Source organism: Acipenser ruthenus, chromosome 36 (assembly GCF_902713425.1).
Source record: "Acipenser ruthenus chromosome 36, fAciRut3.2 maternal haplotype, whole genome shotgun sequence".
NCBI classification, from domain to species: domain Eukaryota; kingdom Metazoa; phylum Chordata; class Actinopteri; order Acipenseriformes; family Acipenseridae; genus Acipenser; species Acipenser ruthenus.
Genome location: NC_081224.1, coordinates 7,157,465 through 7,180,375, shown reverse-complemented (window position 1 = coordinate 7,180,375; position 22,911 = coordinate 7,157,465). Strand labels below are relative to the sequence as shown.

General features: G+C 41.0%; 2 protein-coding genes across 3 annotated transcripts in view; one reads left to right on the top strand and one right to left on the bottom strand.

Annotated features, from left to right (window-relative positions):
- The window catches only part of LOC117962766 (very-long-chain enoyl-CoA reductase), a 34,784-nt gene extending 15,363 nt beyond the window's left edge, over positions 1 to 19,421 (top strand). For both annotated transcript variants that reach the window (XM_059008038.1, XM_059008037.1), the window contains 10 exons: positions 4,496 to 4,547; positions 5,778 to 5,822; positions 6,164 to 6,267; positions 6,760 to 6,875; positions 10,530 to 10,635; positions 11,374 to 11,446; positions 13,098 to 13,141; positions 13,524 to 13,581; positions 13,916 to 14,004; positions 15,681 to 19,421. In XM_059008038.1, coding sequence (XP_058864021.1) covers positions 4,496 to 4,547; positions 5,778 to 5,822; positions 6,164 to 6,267; positions 6,760 to 6,875; positions 10,530 to 10,635; positions 11,374 to 11,446; positions 13,098 to 13,141; positions 13,524 to 13,581; positions 13,916 to 14,004; positions 15,681 to 15,854 — 861 coding nt within the window. In that variant the 3' untranslated portion in view covers positions 15,855 to 19,421. The remainder of the gene's footprint in view (positions 1 to 4,495; positions 4,548 to 5,777; positions 5,823 to 6,163; positions 6,268 to 6,759; positions 6,876 to 10,529; positions 10,636 to 11,373; positions 11,447 to 13,097; positions 13,142 to 13,523; positions 13,582 to 13,915; positions 14,005 to 15,680) is intronic.
- Positions 19,422 to 20,097: 676 nt separating this feature from the next.
- Positions 20,098 to 22,716, bottom strand: LOC117402164 (NADH dehydrogenase [ubiquinone] 1 beta subcomplex subunit 7). The gene is made up of 3 exons (XM_034003047.3): positions 22,479 to 22,716; positions 21,587 to 21,755; positions 20,098 to 20,292 (listed from the first exon to the last, which is right to left on the bottom strand). The coding sequence occupies exons 1-3, from the start codon at positions 22,588 to 22,590 to the stop codon at positions 20,208 to 20,210; spliced, it is 366 nt and encodes a 121-aa protein (XP_033858938.2). The 5' UTR covers positions 22,591 to 22,716; the 3' UTR covers positions 20,098 to 20,207.
- Between the last annotated feature and the right edge of the window lie 195 nt (positions 22,717 to 22,911).

The following is a 22,911-nucleotide window of genomic DNA, read 5'->3' as shown; positions in this document are numbered from 1 at the left end:
AACGCTTGTCGTCTTTCTTTTCCTTAAGTATATTATCTTCAAGTATCGCTCATCCTTGTTAGTCAGATTTTTGGGTCTTCAAGTCTTGGGTTTGTCAATTACAGATGATATTTCTCTGTACTTGTTGATTATACTTTGGATACCACACCTTGAAAATCGAGTGATGCGAGCTATTTCACTCAATGTTTTTTCCTTCTTTATACAAGTCAAGGTTTTTATAATAGTAGAAAACTCTAGTGGAGGCTTTGAGTAAATTGCTGATGCTCATTAAGACTTTTTGCACAGCAGTGTATATCCTGGTTTAAGGGACGTAAAGAAAGTATAATTTTATAGCATCGTTTTGTGACCTAACTAAATGAATTTGGTCAGGTCTTACCATTGCTGCACATTGGAAAATGGGGCCTATTGTGACAACACTGAAACTGGAACAGTAAGATCAAACCCACCTGAAACAACTGGACAGGTGGACATGTAACAGAAGAAAACAAGCTGGAAATGAAATCCACGTTACCATTGCAGGGCTGTGCTTCAGTTTCATATAATTACAACATTAATGTTGGTATTGTCATTATCAATGAGGATTAATAAAGTAAAATCAGGAGTCGAATTGAAACTTAACATGATTACCGTTACTTGATTCCAAAGCACACAGTTACAGGTTTTAAACTTCTGTTTGTAAGGCGGTCACTGCATCACACAGCAGATTTGTACAGTAATAGGAGGCTGTGTGGTCCAGTGGTTAAAGAAAGGGGCTTGTAACCAGGAGGTCCCCGGTTCAAATCCCGCCTCAGCCACTGACTCATTGTGTTACCCTGAGCAAGTCACTTAACCTCCTTGTGCTCCGTCTTTCGGGTGAAACGTAATTGTAAGTGACTCTGCAGCTGATGCATAGTTCACACACCCTAGTCTCTGTAAGTCGCCTTGGATAAAGGCGTCTGCTAAATAAACTAATAATAATAATAATAATAATGGCCAGGTGCCCCGTTTCTGAGGCGTGGGTATATGACTCCTTCATGGGGTGGATAGGAGATCTGGAGGTGTCTCATAACTACACTTGTATTTATACTGAAAACATGTCATTTAAAATAAAGTGGGGCCCCTTATTTTTGGGTGGGGGCACTTTTCCCTTTTTCTCTGTAAATCCTATTAAGACGTCTCTGCTAAATTGAATAAAACAAGCAAAACATTATTTATTTTTAATTAACACCCATGTACTGTATTACAATGCAAATGAGGATGGTTAGTGCAAAGCTCTCACTTTAAACTGCCTACAGCTGCATATCTGCAAGAAACAGATAAATGGGAGGCGCGTGTACCTTGCATTTATACACTCCCGAGGTGTGAGATGCCATGTAACCCCCAGGAGAGGTTTATTAATGCCACCCCACACCAAGGCTGTATTAAGTTATGCAAAGTGATACTGAAACAGTAACTTAATGATTGTACTCACTTGTGTGTTGCCTCATTCAGCTCAATGTCTTTTTAGCTTTCAGCTTTTGGTTCTTTTAAAATATGCATTTGCCAAGTTTAAAGCATTCCGTGAAAGGAAGTGTGATAAGTGTTTTTTTGTTTGTTTGTTTAATGAATTAGTAATTTCAATAATTTTAGTATTTCTCCATTTTTAGTAATCCTTCATTTTATAACTTGCACGATGTGCTGTGATATTAAGATTACCATGGTATTTTTTTGACCGTTATCATACCTTGAAAATGTTATACCACCCCACCCTTAATACGCACCACAATATGCTGGCTGCAATACAATCGATGTCGATTACATATCACAGTAAATGTGATGGTCTTGATGACTACTTTTATGATGCATAATAAGATCAAGAGATAATTTAATGAAGGACTGTTTTGTTAAAAGGCACATGTTAATGAAATAAAGTGTGTTTTCATACGAGCTATAAAACAGTTATTCATCATTCAACAACTCTGCAATGAGCTATGTTGTGTTTTTTGTGTCTTGTTTTACAACAAACGATTCACAGCTCTGTTTATCACACACATGATGCCTCTACTGTGTACAGTACTAAATCCTAGACTTCTAAATAGTTTCTTGTACAGCGGCACTATCCAGCTGGATGAATTATTTTGCACAGGCAGTCTGAATGATGCTGACAGACCAGTGTTTCCTGGGGGTCTTTGTAATGTTTCTGGTGTTACTGCAGCCCGCAGCGGAGTGCCATTGCCTAGCACAAAGCAGGTGCTAGGCTAACATTCAGCATTATTATTATTATTATTAGTTTATTTAGCAGACGCCTTTATCCAAGGCGACTTACAGAGACTAGTAAGCATGCGGCAGGCTAACAAAATACTGTTCAAAATACATTGCACCACCCCAGCAAGTGGGAGCCAAGTAAACTGGGAGAGGGATTAGTTTTCCTCACTAAATCTGGCTGTTTGTCACATCAGTCACTACTTTTGTAATGATGTATTTAACTTGGCCAGCATGATTCTTATTATCAGGAGAATGGTCCTTTAATACTCTGCCATCAATGTTGGAGCTGGGGAGAGATAGACAGCTAGTTATACTCTAGTTACAAAGGTGCTTTGTCAATACAAAATCGCACTAACAGACCACTCTCAATACAGATATTTAAGTAGGACATTAATATTGATCCTGCCCTGTATTAAGTCAAATATACTAAGGTGATACACCGTCTATATCTGTATATTTTTCCCCCTGTATATTACCCTGTGTTGCTCCAATTTTGAGTCCTCATTTTGTTTAAGTCTGCCTTTACCTGGTTTGAGCTTGTCTGGAGAAAGTCCTAGGACTAAACCGCATTCCTATTCCACTCATCCAACTCTGCCAGCGCCACCTACTCTACACACATACAGTATAGAGGAGTTAGTGAAAATCTTAACTCATTACTGGAGCAACAGAACCCAAAACCAATTATTGCAAAAAAACAATTAAGACATTAAGATACATAAACAGTTAAGACATTAAGATACTGATTATTTTAATATACATTTTTGTGTAATTATTATAAGTGCACTACAGAGCCTTTTGAAGGCAGACTGGAGAGAATGGGCAGATGCAGTAGATCTTGTTTGGACAGAATGCCAGGCTCTCAATCAAATCCCTTTGGATGATTTCCTGGGAATGCTACCTTCTGGCTCTGCTATTCCTTCTCGACACAGCCAGGGCCTATTAATACCCCAGAATCCCGTGCTAGCACAGTGATTGAAGCTGTCCTGTTGGATGAGCCCCGCACGTTTCTACAGCCTCCTATTGACAACCGCCGGTCCAACCTTCAGCCCAGCTATTGTGGCTTTGCTGTTAGTTTTCAAGTGAAATGTCACCAGCTTGTTTAGACCTCCACACTGATATTTTCAACATGGGCTTATAATGGTGCTTTAAGAGCAGGAAGCTGCCAGTTCCATTTTCGTAGATGTTTGCAATCATATGTGTGGGTGTTTGAATATCAGACTTTAAAAAGATACTTGGATATCCAGGGCTCTATAGTACGGTTTCATGTATTCAAATTGTATGGGAACTCATAGACCCTATTTCCTTGTTCATATATTCTCTAAGGACAGTATCTGCTTGTTCTGAAGTTGATGAACCTGTGTATGACCCATGGATGTAGAAAATAGTGAGCAAGTGTTTGCATGGTACTGGAGCCATCTATTGAAGACAATGGGTCACATGTATTAAGGTCTTTCTGTCTGTGTCCCATGCTGTGAATGTATGTTAGTGACCACATGCTGTGAATGTATGGTACAGTGACCTGCTTTTTCAGGTTCTACTGGCTCTTGGAATGTGTTATTTTAACCCTTGGGGTGTCTCTTACATACTGTAAACCCTTCAGTATCAGCTGCTTATTTGTTGTTCCTGATTCTCAAAGACCTCATTACCAGAAGCTGCATTCACAGCCCTGCCCAGTATTACTGGTGCCCCTTTTGTTGTGCTGAGAACGGTTTGGTTCTTTACTTATGTGTATATGTACATATTTCAAATACAGTTCAATAGATAAACTGCTGGTACCTTTGCTGTAGGTTTACATGGTCTAAACCACTGGTGTGAGATATAGCAGACAAGGATGCAGAAGACTGCCGTTCAGAGCACTTTCATTTAATGAAAACAAAGTAAACTATTAAATAAACGCAGTGCACAAAACACAACAACACCCAAGCTAAGGCTGTGTCGGTGCAGGAGAGTGAGCACAGCCTGCTGCTCTCGGTCCTTTCTCTAAACTAAACTAACCCCTAAACAAAGGGCCTGGCTCCTTGTGTATACCATGTAGCCAGGGCTGATTGATAATCAATCAACCAATCAGCACATGGCCACATTCTGCACATCCCAGCAAAACTTGCATTCAAAACACACACAATATTTACAAGTGCAGGGGCTTAGCCCTGTCACACTTGGTTAAAGTAATAAAATAAAGCAAAGTAATGTCTGCATTACAAGAAAGTGGGGGTGTGGTATTACTAGTGCTAATAAGAGGGAACCCATTAATGGTGGTGTTTTGTGTTTGCAGGTGGATCCCAATTCTACTATCGGGGAGATAAAGGCAATGTTCCACAAGTCCCGTAAGTACAGAGGACAGTGGGAAACAAGTAACCAGAGTAAAGAGTAAAGGGGCGTGCACAGAAATCAGTGGCTGGTTTTCTCTTAAATGACCCACACAGCATGGAATTAAGAACACATTGCAAGACCAAGAACTACTCCAAGTGCCTAGCTTTGTCTGCTTTATTAGCACAATCCTGCCAGTTAGGAACCCAAATTAAGTTAACATGTTAAAAAAAAAAGGGAAAATCCATATTTGATTGGGAGTATGTCAACCAAACCAAAACAATCTGACAATCTGGTTAATGGTATTCATAGTCGACTCTAATAACATGCAGGAATATACAAATCACAGCACTAAGATCAGCCTCAGCAGAAGCAAATAAAAAAAAGTCACATCTTTCTTTAACTTCTAACTTTTTGCCCTCAGTTTTAATCTATTAAATTCATTTTCAGTGCCTGTCATTCTCATTATACAGTGAAAGGAGAAAGAGGAGATGGTCTTCCGCATTATAAGAAAGTAATTCCATTGGGTGATATTTAATTAAGAGAGAGAAGTATGAATAATAAAAACTCTACCTGTTGTGGAGTGGTTGTTATCATACGTGAAACACCATCGGTGCTACTCGCTCTAGTGCCTGTTCTACATAAAACACGTTTTAGCTGCCATGTACTTCCTTTTTAAAACATGACATTTGGTACTAGGTGAAAGAAATCTCTGTTTGCAGAAACTTCCGACTGCCTTGCACTTGGGTCGTTTCACCTCCACTGATTTCTTTCCTGTCGGTAACGATCCAGCTGCTTCCACTATTAAATGACATGAGTATTTGTCATGAGTATATTTAAACTGAGTATTTGTCTTAACCCTGTGTAGTACCAGATATCATGTTTTAAAATGAACATGCATGTTTGCAGTAACATGTGTTTCTTTAAAGACTGCACATCTGAGACCTGTGTAGCTCCTGCAAAATGAGTAAGATTCATGACATTATTTTATTAACTACAGTTACTTTAACTAGACTGAATTTTTGATCATTAAAAGTTTACAACAATTTTTATACTTAACTGGGTAACCTTATGGTGCAGTTACTGAACATTTCTGCCAGCATAAACGAGACGGCTACACCTCTTGAAGTGCCAGTAGTTTGCAATGGTAAATCGGCACAGCTGTTTTGCAGTTTGCTGTGCTTCCCCCATGACTTCCCTTTGCTGTACCAGTAAAATGAAGGCTCTAATCAGTCTCTTTGTTTCAGATCCACAGTGGTATCCAGCTCGGCAGTCCATCAGACTCGATGCAAGTAAGTGCTGCTCAGTCTCTGATCATCTGTTTCAAAATAATCAAATCCACCTGCTGGGGCTTATCCAGCCGATGTAGAGTGCTGAATTCCTGGGCTGGCAGAGAAGCAATAGGCTTCACTTTGACTCCATTTATCCTGCTACCACACTATGGGCTGGTTTCACAGACCCTGATTAGCACTAATCGTGGACTACCCAGTGTTATATAACCTAAGATTACTTCTGATCGGGGTATGTGAAACCAGCCCTATAAGTGTAGCAGGTATTAGGATGGAGTCCCATTGTAAGTGCCATGGCATTGCCATTATGGGCCCAGTTTGAAGTCTTCCAATTCCTCTTGCAGAGGGCAAGTCCCTGAAGGATGAAGATATCTTGCAGAACCTGCCTGTGGGCACCACTGCTACCCTGTACTTCAGGGACCTGGGGGCTCAGATCAGCTGGGTCACGGTGAGTACAGCTAGTGCGTGCCACAATCAGCAAGATGGCATTGTTAGCTTACCAATTTTTATCTTTACCTGTATTAATATTGGGACACTAGAGCAGTCTATAGGTCCTTTATTGACCTGTATTAATATTAGGACAGTAGAGCAATCTGTAGGTCAGTGTGTCACACTAGGATTTTTACATATATTGGGAGAACCGCTGTTGTGATGACATTGGTTACAGCATTGTTCATTACAAGTTATGTCTGGAGAACCACTAATGCAATGTGATGAAACCCAGATATGAGCATCTTTACGTCAAGCTTCAAAATCTGGGGATACGTGGAGAAACCTTGACTAATTCCTAAAGCCTGTACAATAGGAAGTGTAATTGACGTCCCTGCACTCTGAACTGAATAGTAATGTGCAGCGCGGCTCTACCTTTCTTATTCCACTGTGTGGTAAGCTCCCGTTCATTGGTCCCGTTTCTAGTCAAACTGCTGCGTGTGCGTTTCAGGTGTTCCTGACGGAGTATGGGGGTCCTCTCCTGCTCTACCTGATGTTCTACTTCAGAGTTCCCTTCATCTACAACACCAAGTACGACTTCACAACCAGCAAGCACTGGGTTGTACAGTAAGTAATGCTTTCCAGTTCTTTTCATTCAATCATATATTACACTATGTAACACAATTTTTGTTCCTGGGTAGTAAGTGTTATTTCCTAATTGCTTATGCCTCAAAAGTATAGAAAATGGCTATTTTTCCCCACAAACTTTGCTTTTGTGACCAGGACAGTGATATTTTGAAATTTACCTATTTCCAATGAGAAAACGGACGAATTTGTGTCTTTTCGTTCACATAAAGTCAGAAAAAAACAACATATGAATCCAAATTAACATGTATTTATACTAAAGTAATACAAAAATGACTACAAAAGATTTAGAAGCGAGTAGTTTTTCGAGATTTACAATTATACTGTAAATCACTTTCACGAATCAGCCCCCAAATGTAGTCTCCCATCATGTTCTCGTTATACTGTCCTTGGTAGCGGCGTTCAAAGTCCAGTATATCCTGGTGGAAGCGCTCGCCTTGCTCCTCCGAGTACGCTCCCATGTTCTCCTTGAATTTATCAAGATGAGCATCAAGGATATGGACTTTGAGGGACATCCTACAGCCCATTGTGCCGTAGTTCTTCACCAGAGTCTCAACCAGCTCCACATAGTTTTCGGCCTTGTGATTGCCCAGGAAGCCCCGAACCACTGCGACAAAGCTGTTCCAAGCCGCTTCCTCCTTACTAGTGAGCTTCTTGGGGAATTCATTGCACTCCAGGATCTTCTTGATCTGTGGTCCGACGAAGACACCGGCTTTGACCTTTGCCTCAGACAGCTTAGGGAAGAAGTCTTGAAGGTACTTGAAGGCTGCCGACTCCTTATCTAGAGCTCTGATAAATTGTTTCATAAGGCCCAATTTGATGTGCAGTGGTGGCATCAGCACCTTCCGGGGGTCCATCAGTGGCTCCCACTTGACGTTGTTCCTCCCCACAGAGAACTCGGTCCGCTGTGGCCAGTCCCGCCTGTGGTAGTGCGCCTTGGTGTCCCTGCTGTCCCAAAGGCAAAGATAGCAGGGAAACTTGGTAGAACCGCCTTGGAGACCCATCAGGAATGCCACCATTTTGAAGTCTCCTATGACCTCCCAGCCGTACTCATCATACTTCAAGGCGTCCAGCAAGGTCTTGATGCTGTTGTAATCCTCTTTGAGGTGCACCGAGTGAGCCAGGGGAAGAGACGGGTACTTGTTACCATTATGGAGCAGCATGGCTTTGAGGCTCCTGGATGAGCTGTCAGTGAAGAGGCGCCACTCATTCTGGTTACAGGCGATTCCGATTGCCTCGAACAGACTGGTCACATTGTGGCAGAAGCAGAGCCCATCTTGACGGGTGAAGAAGCTGGAAAAAGGTTGGTGACGCTTCCTCTGATCTGCGACTTGCACACTTTCATCCAACAAGTTCCACTGCTTGAGCCTAGACGTCAGAAGCTCGGCATTGGACTTGGTGAGACCAAGATCTCTAATCAAGTCGTTGAGGTCTTTTTGGTTGGGGTAGTATGGGTTTCTCTCCTCAGCTCCACCTCTGAAATTGTCATCTGGATCTACAACATCTTCCTCGCTCTCTGACTTGCTGCTCTCGTGGGTACGGGGAGCTCATGGCAGTGTGGCACCGGGGCGATGGATGAAGGAAGGTCCGGATACGTGATAGCAGGTGCATTCTTGCCAGTCCGATTTTGGAAGGGTCCACCATGCAGAAGTAGCAGTTGCTTGAGTGGTCAGTGGGTTCCCACCAAATAACACTTACTACCCAGAAACCAAAAAAAAAAAAAAATTAGTTACACGGTGTTATTAACACACAAATGTAATTTCATGCAACGTTTATGTTACAAGCTCTGCTTTGCGTACTTTATCAGAAAAAAGACATCTTGTTCACAGTCCAGTTTGTTTACATTCCCGAAAGTGAGTTTTAGTTGTGAGGACACACATTTCCTCACTTCTTTAAAACATGGATGCCGCTAGCACCTGCTACTACTTGCAGCACAGCAGAAAGCAACATCGACATTAAAAGAGGCTTGCATTTCACGGGACAGCCTACATCGGATGTTTTCAGTATTGGACTGTATGATTCTCAAACTTTTTATCAAAGGATCCTAGCCTTGAAATGTGGATATTATCCATATAGACTGTTGGTTTAGCCCTTTGCAGTCAATTAATTTATTAAGCGCGCGTCAGGTCCAATTTATTTTCACACGTGCAGTTAATTTTAGACGCGCTGTTTTAAAAGTATTTTTTTTCCCACAGTCAAACGGGTTTAAAAGGCCCTGCATATCAACAAAGCACTCACTAGGCATCTCCAGCCCCGCCCCACCCTTTCGTTCGCTATCGCTTTCACATATGCTAAGAAATAAATAATAATAATAATAATAATAGTCGTACATACCGATCAATCATCTCCTGATCACTCGTTTTATCACCAAACTCCTCAATAATGTGATCCAAGTCATTATTTTATTACTATAACATCTGAAAAAAGCTCTGCAAATGTCCGTGATAGTCTCTGTGTGCTGATACAGTAACAGCCAGCTTGTTTCCTTATGGCCTCCATTATCAGATGCCAGGGGCAAGTATGACTATTCATGAGATACGCCCTTTTTTTCGGATTGTCTCGGCTCCTGTCGCTCCCACTCGGCCATTGAATGGTTTTCTCAGCTTTTTCTGGAGAAAAAACAACTAAAAACCATTTTTTTTGCATCTTTTTGATGATGTCGGACAGGGTCCGACATTGGACCTGATAGGAATAATTGCAATGTCGGACCAGGTCCGACATAGGACCGCAAAGGGTTAATAACGTTCACCCCAACCCCGTATGGTGTCACTGTAGTCTGCAATAACAGTAAAATATTTTGAAGAACACAGAGGCTATAGATATCAGCGGGACTTTTAATGCATGCAAATAAGGGATGAAATGCATTTTATTTTTGACAAAGCAACATGTAAAAGAGCCTAAATAAATCATTATTAGTATGTTTTTAACCGAGACCCGTGCCTCGGGTGCCTCATAGCTGGCTACAGCCTTGTATCAGCTTCTCCAGGTCAGCGGTAGTAATGTGTGGATAGTGAACTTTGTCTGTGCCTCCTTTTCTGCATCTTTTCATTATCAACAGAAATACACGATTGGCATTTTTAAATGCTTGTTTACTAACAAGGCTAATATTGTGCGTTGTCAGCTTTGTTTACGAAGCGATTGAGACCGGCATGGAGGCTTCATTCATTAAATGCGAAGTTGAAAACCTCCAGTTTAATGTTTACAACAAATAGAACCTTGTTTAAGGGGCTTCGCTTTGTGCGTTCAACCCGACTACAGTAGTATGTTAATGCAACACAACACATGACCTGTCGTGTGTTATCCCTTACTTTACCAGCTGCTGTGTAGAGTGAGCCCAATACACGAAAACTCCCTAATAAAGAATACATTTTAGACACTCCAAAACTATATATGACGGAGAGTTTAGACCAGTTTTTAACTTGGAGATATTCTCCATGTATGCATTTTCTTCCTGCTTCTGTAGCTGAGTTTTTAAGGTCTTACATTTTGGGTTTGCTATGGTATCGATAAACTATGCTGCCGCTTCCTCTCTGTAATTATGTAACCTTTCCACGGACCCCTAGAAAGGAGCCGGTGGACCACAGATTGAGAAACACTGTCCTAGACTAATATGTGTGATTGCTTCCTTGTCTCCAGCCTCGCCTGCATGTGTCACAGCTTCCACTATGTGAAGAGGCTGCTGGAGACGCTGTTTGTGCACCGATTCTCTCATGGCACCATGCCTCTGAGAAACATATTCAAGGTAAGGGCACATTAACTAGGCATTGTGGTTTTTAGGTTTCATATTTTCATTACAATATATTTGAATTTAATAAAAAAAAAAAAAAAAAAAAAAGCAGTTTAGCATCTAGGTCCTAGATTCTAGGACTTCTGCCCTGCATGAAATCCAACATATTGAAGTTTGTTTCATGCAAAAGTAGTTTTAAATAGTTTAAACTATTTGAGTTGATTTGAGAGTTCTCTTTCCGATACCACTAGAGCGCTCTGCAGTGCTGAGAGTGGACTTCTCTTTCCTATGCTACTAGAGTACTCTGCAGTGTTGAGTGGATTTCTCTTTTTCCTATACTACTAGAGCACTCTGCAGTGTTGAGAGTTGAGTTCTCTTTCCTATACTACTAGAGTGCTCTGCAGTGTTGAGTGGACTTCTCTTTCCTATACTGCTAGAGCGCTCTGCAGTGTTGAGAGTGGAGTTCTCTTTCCTATACTACTAGAGTGCTCTGCAGTGTTGAGTGGAGTTCTCTTTCCTATACTACTAGAGTGCTCTGCAGTGTTGAGTGGACTTCTCTTTCCTATACTGCTAGAGCGCTCTGCAGTGTTGAGAGTGGACTTCTCTTTCCTATACTGCTAGAGCACTCTGCAGTGTTGCTTTATTCTGGGCGATGATTTCCAGTTCATTCTTGAGAAATCGAATTTAACCCTAATTTTTAAAAATGCTATGAGTTTTGTGACAGGATTTGGCTAATAAGGGTTCCTCTTTCAGAACTGTACATACTACTGGGGGTTTTCAGCGTGGATGGCGTACTATATCAATCACCCACTCTACACACCACCAGGTAAGGGTCTTTATGGTCTGATCAGAATAATTAAACTGTAACCTGCCCTAGTCATCCTGTTCATTTTTCAAGTATTTCTATTACAAAGAAACAATAGAGTCTATTCAATTCATATAAACAGCGATAACAGTGGTGTGTTTAAATTAATTGAATAGGTCCCATTAGCTGTTCTTGCTGTCTGACTTACATGTAGAAAATATGGGGAGGCCAGTGAAATCATCACTGAAAAATATACATGTTCAATTTACTGGCAAACAGAAACACCCAATGCAGATGGCTAAAATGTAAATATTTATTTATTATTATATCTTACCTTCATTTATTAAATACTTTCTTGGTTACAAATGAACCGTGCTTTTAATATTTTATACTGTAACAGGAAATTGTTAAAGATCAACATAATTTTAAAGATGGAACAATTCCAGTTCCTGATTAGGGACAGGTACAGTAATGAGCAAATGATGAGTCGCTCTGCATGTTGTCTGTCTCTGTACGTTCTGGAGGGAGTGTGTAGTACAGAGGTCGGGGACATGCAGATCTGTGTTGCTCAGTACGTTCTGGAGGGAGTGTGTAGTACAGAGGTCAGGGACATGCAGATCTGTGTTGCTCAGTACGTTCTGGAGGGAGTGTGTAGTACAGAGGTCAGGGACATGCCAGTCTGTGTTGCTCAGTACGTTCTGGAGGGAGTGTGTAGTACAGAGGTCGGGGACATGCAGGTCTGTGTTGCTCAGTACGTTCTGGAGGGAGTGTGTAGTACAGAGGTCAGGGACATGCAGATCTGTGTTGCTCAGTACGTTCTGGAGGGAGTGTGTAGTACAGAGGTCAGGGACATGCCAGTCTGTGTTGCTCAGTACGTTCTGGAGGGAGTGTGTAGTACAGAGGTCGGGGACATGCAGATCTGTGTTGCTCAGTACGTTCTGGAGGGAGTGTGTAGTACAGAGGTCAGGGACATGCCAGTCTGTGTTTCTCAGTACGTTCTGGAGGGAGTGTGTAGTACAGAGGTCAGGGACATGCCAGTCTGTGTTGCTCAGTACGTTCTGGAGGGAGTGTGTAGTACAGAGGTCGGGGACATGCAGATCTGTGTTGCTCAGTACGTTCTGGAGGGAGTGTAGTACAGAGGTCGGGGACATGCCAGTCTGTGTTGCTCAGTACGTTCTGGAGGGAGTGTGTAGTACAGAGGTCGGGGACATGCAGGTCTGTGTTGCTCAGTATGTTCTGGAGGGAGTGTGTAGTACAGAGGTCAGGGACATGCCAGTCTGTGTTGCTCAGTACGTTCTGGAGGGAGTGTGTAGTACAGAGGTCGGGGACATGCAGGTCTGTGTTGCTCAGTATGTTCTGGAGGGAGTGTGTAGTACAGAGGTCAGGGACATGCCAGTCTGTGTTTCTCAGTACGTTCTGGAGGGAGTGTGTAGTACAGAGGTCGGGGACATGCAGGTCTGTGTTGCTCAGTACTTTCTGGAGGGAGTGTGTAGTACAGAGGTCAGGGACATGCAGATCTGTGTTGCTCAGTACGTTCTGGAGGGAGTGTGTAGTACAGAGGTCGGGGACATGCAGGTCTGTGTTGCTCAGTACGTTCTGGAGGGAGTGTGTAGTACAGAGGTCGGGGACATGCAGGTCTGTGTTGCTCAGTCTTGATACCCATGTCTTCCAGCTTACGGAGAGCAGCAAGTGCAGTTGGCGCTCATCATCTTCCTGGTAGGTAACTTACTTCAATATGTGTTCATGATGCAACAAAATAATAGATTCTGGATGAGTTAAAGTTAAAAATCCACTGAGGGGCGTCATACAAACAGCAAAAATAGTGTCCACTTTCAAATAATGTTTCTGATACTGTATAGCAATTTAAATAGCTCTTTTAAAGACAATGTCCAGATAAAGAGGTCCCAGAACAAGGGTCTTTACTGTTGCAATATCAAACAGCTTACTGCCTAGTTCAATCTGTACTTTACAATCTAATCTGCATGTGGACATAACACAAAGATGACCTGTATATCACATGTTTGTCTTTTTCCCTAATTATAAACAGGCTGCATTCTGCCTTTTAACACACCTTTCCTTCTCTTTATGCTCCCTGTAGTTCTGCCAGATCGGAAACTTCTCGATTCACATCGCACTGAGAAACCTTCGGCCACCAGGTGAGTGCATTCACACAAGAAATTATGTTTTGTCATATGATTTTATATTTCCTTTAACAATACACTTTTTAGCGGCTGCAGGAATTTCAGGTAAATCTTCCCGTCTTCTTATATGTGAGTTGGTAGGTGTGTGTGGCTGTGTGTGGTGCGTTTCCAAGCAGCCCAGCCGTCTGATAGCTGCTCCCCTGTTCATTCAGTCTGGATTGATTCTGGCCTAGATTCTCTGCAATACTGAGCCAGCCTCAATGAGACATGTCATTTGCGCTTCAGGTAATGAACAGGTTTGGGAGCTGACTTTTCCAGAACTCACCCATCATTTCTCTTGTCTTTCCAGGCTCCAAGGCCAGAAAGATTCCTTACCCCACCAAGAATCCCTTCACATGGCTCTTCTTGCTGGTGTCCTGCCCTAATTATACCTATGAGGTGAGTTTGGGGAGAGCTCCCTTACACTTCTCCAGTACATACAGCAACATACCCACTTCGGACACTGGGTGCTCCCTATCTATGCTATATTTTAAAATGAAGATATGTTTTAAAAAAGGTCTTGGCAACGATAGTTAACATAAACAATTCAGAGGATATATATATAGTAATGCTCACTGAAATGGGAGCAATAAACAAACAATTAAAAAGAGAGCTCTGCTCCAAACAAGGAAGGGGTATTCTGAAATCTGGATTTGAAATGTTATATATCCCACAGTCCTCTAATAAAATAATGCATACCACCCCTCTAAAGAGTCAGATGATGGTAATAAGCAAACTTTACTAAAGAGATTCCCAATTGCCCACTTTCCATGCCAGCCCTATTGTCCACCCTCCATTCAGTGTCTACAGTATATGGGGTATGACACTCATACCAATACCTAGCATTGATTATTCATACTGGAAATGAGTACCTGTATACATGCGCCTAATATACTCTGAAAATCCATTCATTTGTAAATATTAATTAGTTCCAATAATATCTGAGAATCAAGAAACTTCTAAAAATAATTTTCCAACAATCCCCTTACCTTACTGCATTTAAAACACAGTGCAACACTGTACTGCACAAGAGATGACTCGCTGGAATTTTCAACCCCGGTCCTCGGGGACCCCTGTGTCTTCTGCTTTTCATTCCAACTGAGCTCTCTCTTATTTAACTAAACCCTTCATTGAACTAATAATTAGCTTAAATAGGCTTTGTTATCAGCTCCTAAACAGTTGGGAGATTTCAACATAACGATAAAATGTTATAAGGAGCTGAGAACATTTAAAAAGGCCTATTTAAGCTAATTATTAGTTCAATGAAGGGTTTAGTTAAGTCAGTGAGAGCTCGGTTGGAATGAAAACCCCGAAGACACGGGTCCCTGAGGACTGGGGTTGAGAACCACTGATCTAGTGTTTCAGGGCAGCACAAGATGGGATCCAGCACACTGCCAGTGTTTTAGTTTGAGGCTTTTCAGGGTTTAGCTTTACAGCAGGGCTATGAATCATCAAATCTTTAGTCATGTATCTTCCGTAAAGAGCTGTAGTGGCATTCGGATGTTTACGAAAGCTGAGAGGAATGGAGCTATCTCCTTTTCTGTTCTATCAACTGTACTCTACTGCTCTCTGCCAGTAATAGAAGCACTCACACCAGTGTGAGGTCACGAACCAGAATACAAATGGAGTCACAGACTCATTTTCTGTAGTAAACAAACAAATACATACAAGCTGCATCTCCCTGTTGTAAGCCAGTAGATCTAACTGATTTAGGTGGTGCTCGGTGGGCAGGTGCTTCAGTATCCAACATTGCTATTAAACTTTCACAAGGAATAGACCGTCTCAATCTTGAACATTGCAACTTCTTAGAAGGAATTACAGAAAGTATCCGCTTGTTCTTGTTTGTTAACTTTAGAATTGTGTGGTAAGTTCTATGCACAGGATATCTGCACACTGACAAATTCTGACAAATCCTAAATGCCGATTGAATATAATCCACAACCAGATGCAGTCAGCAAAGTCATGAAGTCCACTTGGAAGTCATGGCCAGACATAGGCCGAGCTTGGTTTGACCAAGCCATTTTGTAAGGAGGACATGTTGCCGTGTTTGACCTGGCTGTGCATTGCCTCTGCAGGTGGGCTCCTGGGTGGGCTTCACGCTGATGACGCAGTGCCTGCCCGTGGCGTTCTTCACCCTGGTGGGCTTCATTCAGATGATGATCTGGGCCAAGGGGAAGCACCGCAGCTACCTGAAGGAGTTCCGAGACTACCCTCGCCTCCGTTCCCCCATCCTGCCCTTCATGCTGTGAGCAGAGACTGCAGGAGTGTAATTCATTACTAAGAATCATGAGGATAACCATTATAATGCAACTCGGACGCTTTCAAAGGATTTTGTGGTGCCCCTGGTACACATGCTTACATACCTGTCGCACTCAATAGAACTCTGCTCCTCCCTTGATGCAATTAATGATTGCAGCTCTACAGTTCAGTACGTTGAAAATATCCTGCTCCATAATTAAGAGATAATCACAGATGTCTATACTATAGCCTTACAAGCTCATTTTAACCCTTTGCAGTCCATTTATTAACTGCGCGTCAGGCACGCCAGGTCTAATTAATTTTCACACGCGCAGTTAATTTTATACGCGCTGTTTAAAAGTATTTTTTTTCACAGTCAAACGGGTTTAAATGGCCCTGCATATCAACAAAGCACTCACTAGGCATCTCCAGCCCCGCCCCACCCTTTCGTTTGCTATAGCGTTCACCTATGTAAGAAATAAATAATAATAATAATAATAATAATAGTCGTACATACCGATCGATCATCTCCGGATCACTCGTTTTATCACCAAACTCCTCAATAATGCGATCCAAGTCATCATTTTATTACTATAACATCTGAAAAAAGCTCTGCAAATGTCCATGATAGTCTCTGTGCGCTGACGCACTCAGCCAGCTTGTTTACTATGAACGCCCCGTTATCTGATACCTGATACCATGTATGACTATTCATGAGATACGCCTTTTTTTTTTTTCGACTTGTCTCGGCTCCTGTCGCTCCCACTCGGCAATTGAATGGTTTTCTCGGCTTTTTCCAGAGAAAAAATGACTAAACACCCGTTTATTGCGTTGCTATAATGATGTCGGACCCAGTCCGACAAAGGACCTGTGAGGAATAATTGCAATGTCGGACCCAGTCCGACAATGGACCGCAAAGGGTTAATGTAAAACAGATAATTGGTGAGGTATTAGGAGATGGTACTGTGCAAATAACTAACTTTATACTAGTCATCCACCCTCCAGCCAGGACATCAATATGGCATGTGATCACCAGTAAGTGGGATTGATTACACATACTGCCGATGAGTGAGTGTGCTTTTCTACACATCCTTAATAGACACATCTCTGAATACCCATTCATTGGAGTTGTGTACATGGGTCTTTTCCCCCACATCTCTTAAAAGTAGTATCTTCTGTACCATTTAAAAAGTGTATTATAGCCTGGAATCTCTTACACAATACATCAGGCTGTCATAAACTTTTTATAAAAAAAAAAAAAACTTACACTGTTGCAAACCCATGAAATCATGATTGATTACAAATACACACATTATATTGTAGTACCAATATTACTTCCTCTCGTCAGTGTCTTCTAAAGCAGAACCTTGCAGACTACTGCATATTGTTTTTAAACCTGCTGCTGGCTCACAGAATTACTGACAATTCACTGGCTACTAGAGTACTTGACCAGATAATGTAGTTTCGTCCTGTGCTACTACATTACATTACACACTGCTCCAGGCTAATGAATTGCAATTTGGCACACTGGGAAACAGTCAAATGGCACTGGAAAGGTTGAGGAGCTAAGAGGGGCACAGCACTGAATGTAATTCTGCTCTATGTGTATGTATTTGTTTGAAATAGACATTTTTGTTCATCAATCATAGCAACCTTTTTCAGTTTTCCATCTTATCAGGTCAAACCAGCATAGGTTATACCTAGTCCACACTTATGTATTCGTATATATTTTGTCTTCATTTTTTCCCCTCTGTCAGTAAACCAGATCATGTAACATAGCTGTCACTGGATGGCAATCTGGCTCCCTCTAGTGTTGGGGAAAGGCACTATATGAGTTTGCCTTCATTAGATGGCAAATCAGCTGATGTAACCAGCAGTAAACAAGATACTGATCCATAGATTGGCATTAGCCAAAACATTTATCTGCTATTTAAATTTAATGTTTCCCTCTTAGAATCAATATATGATGATAATAAGTAACCAGATGCTATTCAAAGTGCGTTTTCTGAGCCATTAATAGATTTACCTCAAATTAATCATCGGGGTGCAATTGTTCAACACCACGCTTTCAGAAATGTAGGCTGCAGTAAAAATAAATAATTGAACAGGCCACCACTATCTAGAGGAGTTTAATCAATTTGATTGTATGAACCATTTTAAAGTGTAGTATTTTAAGACTAGTATAATCCTGATTAACCAAATCTCAAATTGTATTAAAGGTATGCTAGTTTAAAATGTCTTTTTAATTGCTTTACCATTCTACCATACCTGTTATGAGGTTCCCCAGCTGAATAGTTCTGTTGCTCCCAATATTGACATTCATTCATTCATGTGTTCTCTGCAGCTGTCACTTGCTTAGAGATCAATACTGTTTTAACAGATATAACAGGACAGGTATTCCTAACAATTGGTAAACATGCCTAATCCAGGAGTGGCTGTAGAAAGTGATTGGAAGAATGGGAATGTGGCACGCTGGGAGTGCTTTCCGTCCCCCGAACGAGGAATGAAATGGTAATGGTACGGCTAGGAAAGATGGGTATCCCAGACAAAACATTTTGTATTTCTTTTTCAGTACAAGACACTGATGATATGTAGTTATCTTAGGGCACATCACAATGGGAAAATCTAAATTGATGCAGTAAACAGCAAATGTCAACCAATACATATTTCTTTTCGATTATATTTATTGCATGAATGTATATTTTCCCCAGTCTGGTGTGATTTTTTTAATGGAATTACCCACTTTTTTTATTGAAATCATAATGTAAATGCTCAGAATATTTTAAAAAGCCATTCTTTTATTGTAGGAATGAAATCAGTTTTTTGTGAATCAAGGGTGATCTTGGCATATATTGACACATCACAACATTGTGATATTTCATAGAGAGAACAAATGAAGGTTTTGCTATCTGGATAAATCAATCATCTACTGAAATGTATCATAATATATATATTTGGTATATTTCAAATACTCTAAAATGTAAAAATCATGGAAAAATGGTCAGGAATATGTGGAGTATTCAATTGGCAGATCTAAATATAGTCACTGCTAAAAAGGCCTTTAGTGGGCCAATGCTATGAAAATCAAATGCTAACAGCTTCTAAAAATGTCAAATGCAAGGGTGCACTCTTTAATGATTTAAATAAACACAAGGCTTTAGATCTACCACAGTTTAGACCAACAGAAGAAACTTAACTATAATCAAACACGGTATATATGTAATTTCCATCAGGGTGAACAAAGTGTCATTTATAATACAGTGCAGTAAACTGTTGAATAACAGGTTAAGTCGTGGTGTTCTCTGCAATGCTTAACAAGCTCTTGGTCTTAAATTTGGAAATAAAATGTTAAAAAAAAAAAAAAGTGCACTACTGGAATTAACAGTCCTCTAAGAATCATGTCCTGCTGAAGATACAAATCATAGTGAATATTTCTTTAGCCTGTATTAGTGGACTAATCAATGTAGGTAACTAGTTCTGATTATTATTTTTTTTTCTGTTAATCAGTAGTTTAGTTTTTCCTTGTTTACGAATAACATTGTTTACAGTGAGTACGAAGATTAAACTGATTAACAGTTGTTTTGTGTGTGTTTTCTTTTCATTACCTGAGAAAAGACCTCTGTGGAGTTAAATTTGTATATTTAAAACTTGAATAAAATGAACTTTAAGTCAGTAACATACATCTTCCTGCGAGACCGCAAGTTCAAAATCTGAGCTATCGGTACGTGGGCAAAGTTGACCATGACCTACAGTATATCAACAGCATGTACAGAAAAGGTTCCCGAAAAGTGATTCCCAAGCTGCGACACATCTTCATAGGTCCCCAGATGTTGTGACTCTCAATAACGTCTGGTAAAGAATGTGTACACCAAGATTAATCAAAATCAGGCACGTGGTTCTCATTTATAATTTATTTTTTAAAGTGTGACACAGACAGACACCCATATAGAAGAGAATCTAATACTAAACTGTTACTATCAAGTTGCATCACAATTGGATAAATAGTTTTCCTGATACAAGAAAAAAAAAGTCCACCCTTTAGCCACCTGCAGGCTTTGACTGCGTAACAGAATGCAGCGTGATGGTGAAAACACAGAAAAAAAGTCACATTGCTGATTTTTTATTTCAATCACCCGATAAATACTAGGGTGGATTAACACCAGCACTGTGTTTTGTTGGGGCTTTAACATATTTAAAACATCAATCTGGCACGTGCTTGCCGCTCCCTTACAGTAAGAATGACACAAGTGCAGGTTTATGTTGGATCCATTTAGGTTTTATTTGTGTAAATAAGATTATGTACAGAAACAGATGCCTTTCTCCTGCCTGGACGTGCAGCTTGCTGGGGGTGATGGTCTCCAGTATCAGGCTGCCTCTGCTTCTTCTATCCTCTTCTTTCTCATCAGAAGACGGCGCTCCCTCTCAAACTCCTTCATCCGCATCACATAGCTGCAGGGAAGAGGAAAAGGGATTGTACTCACAAATCAAGAACTGCTACAAGGTGATGCGTCAGGTACAGGGTATCTTATTGTTATGTCATCTTGTAGAGTTTGGGCAAACGGACAGCAAAGCTCAAACTGCTAAACGGTTTCTGTTATAAGAGACACCCTACACAACGCGTATTAACTTATCAAAAACCAAAAAAAAATAAAAATTACTCATGGACCACTATTAAACATAAAGAGTGTTGTTCCTTTAACTTTCAAATTGTGTTTTATGTTCTACAGGATGGCATCTGTACAAAACATGATGTACTGAAATCCTGGCAATTGACAAATAAAACAAAATGATGAATAAAAAGCATGTCTGTAATACACATCTGTGCTGCAATGGCTGTAGAGACAACTCAGAACCATCTGCATCATGAAATAGCAGTTCACCATGACTTGGCCAACATCAACAGAATGCACATGTCACAATAAAGTTCACAGACTCTGGCCCTCTCAATGCACTGTGCAAAAATATGTAGCACAATTTTAGATAATCAGTTTTCTTAAATTATATTTATATATATATATATATAAAAAACTGTCATCTTCAAACCCCTCCCAGTGGTTTGTAATGCAATTACTGAGTTCACAAGTCACACTTTCCCTCCACAGATACATGCAACATAAGTTAGATCAGCCAAATTGTCTTTACAGAAGTAACAGCCTGTGTAATTTAGTGATCTGCCAATGGAGTTTACTAACAAAGACACTTTAGCTGATCTAGCCTATGTTTCATATGTCTATGGCAGGCAACTAAAACAGAATAGCAGCTTCTGAACTCCTTGTCATTGCACCTTAAAGGATTAACAAAACAATAAAGAACGGTCTTCATTTTTGTGATTCACATGAACACATTAAGTACCAAATATTTTTTTCTTTGAAAAAAATCAGAACGCAACCTGTGTTTATGTAATTTGATAAATTACATTTAGACTTTTGCGGTTAATACAATTAGAGTAAGTTATCATAATACAGTTAGAGAAAATTAAAATGACAGGTCGCTGCCAGTTAAAAATGCTCAAAAAAAATGGAAGTAGTCGGTCCTCAAATGAGGACAACGGCACTTTAAGGGTTACGTTACAGCTTGTGTGTCTGGTGGGTGTCTCATAACATAAATCATTTTGCACAGTCTGAGCTGCTCAGTTTCTCTTTGTGTTCCTATCACACCCAGATGCACAAAAAACACTGCATATTATCTTGTAATGTGAACCGTGGGCAGCCAGTCCCCCAGCCCGGTGTGCAGAGAGACTTACTCCTGGTGCTCGCAGTAATCCCAGTCATGGCGCTCATGCTTGCAGGCTAGGAAGTTGGGCCAGTTGTCTCTCTTGCACTTCATTAGTTTGAGGAGGTGGTGAGCGCAGTAATCTCGCTGCTCGACGGGCAACTGAGCCTCATTCATCTGCTCCTGTGTGGCTACCATCACTGCAACGAGACACACACACACAGTGTTAACTGAGCCTCATTCATCTGCTCCTGTGTGGCTACCATCACTGCAACGAGACACACACACACAGTGTTAACTGAGCCTCATTCATCTGCTCCTGTGTGGCTACCATCACTGCAACGAGACACACACACACAGTGTTAACTGAGCCTCATTCATCTGCTCCTGCATGGGTACCATCACTGCAACGAGACACACACACACACACACACACACACACACAGTGCTAACTGGGCATTTATTTTAACATTATTAACTAAATGTCCAAGACTTTATTATCAGCGCATCTTGCCACCACACTATAATTTCGCTTCCGGTGCAGCACAATGACAGATTTTCCAGCTGGCCTACACATCTGTATCTTGAGTTCTGACAGATATCTTCATCATTGTTGTACCAAACATAATAGTTTAAAATCATTTTTCATTAAAAAAAAAAAAAAAACGTGCCTTCTAATTACGTTTAGTTTTACCGAATGCGGTACCTATACAGACAGTATTTTAATATCCACACAACAACAAACAAACAACATTCAATAATAAGACAAATGACTCCAGAAAGGTGCACTACAACCATGCTACCAAAAGCTCCGTCCTTTTATTGTTTTTTTGTGTATTTTAAAGAACCTGCCATGTCGCTGTTCGTGAACAACAACAACTTCACCCGGATCTTTAAAATAAAGCCACGATCGGTACACTTGCCTCGCTCTTTTCTCTCTGCAAATCCCAGATCGGGGGCAAACCCGGCCGGTTTCAAGGGGTCCGGTTCGGTGTCCGGATTGGTCACGTAGCTGCGGACGAGGTGCGCTCCCATGGCGACGTTATGGTCTGACCCGCTCCAGCTCGGTTTCGTTTTTTTCGGTGTGTCCTACAGACAGACGGGTCACCTCCACCGTCTCTCCGAAAACATATGCTTACTACTACCGGATCGGTCAAGTTCAGTCGGAAGCAATTTACTGCAGTACGCTGATCAATTCCTTCCTTCACCATAAAGTAAACTAGTCTGTATGAAACAACGTTCTGGGGGCATTTATGGTCCTCCCTGCTGGACTGGTGCTGGCTTTACATGTAAGATTTTTAAAAGTTGGTAATTGTTGTTATGCGCATAACTAATCCGATATTTTACAAAAATACA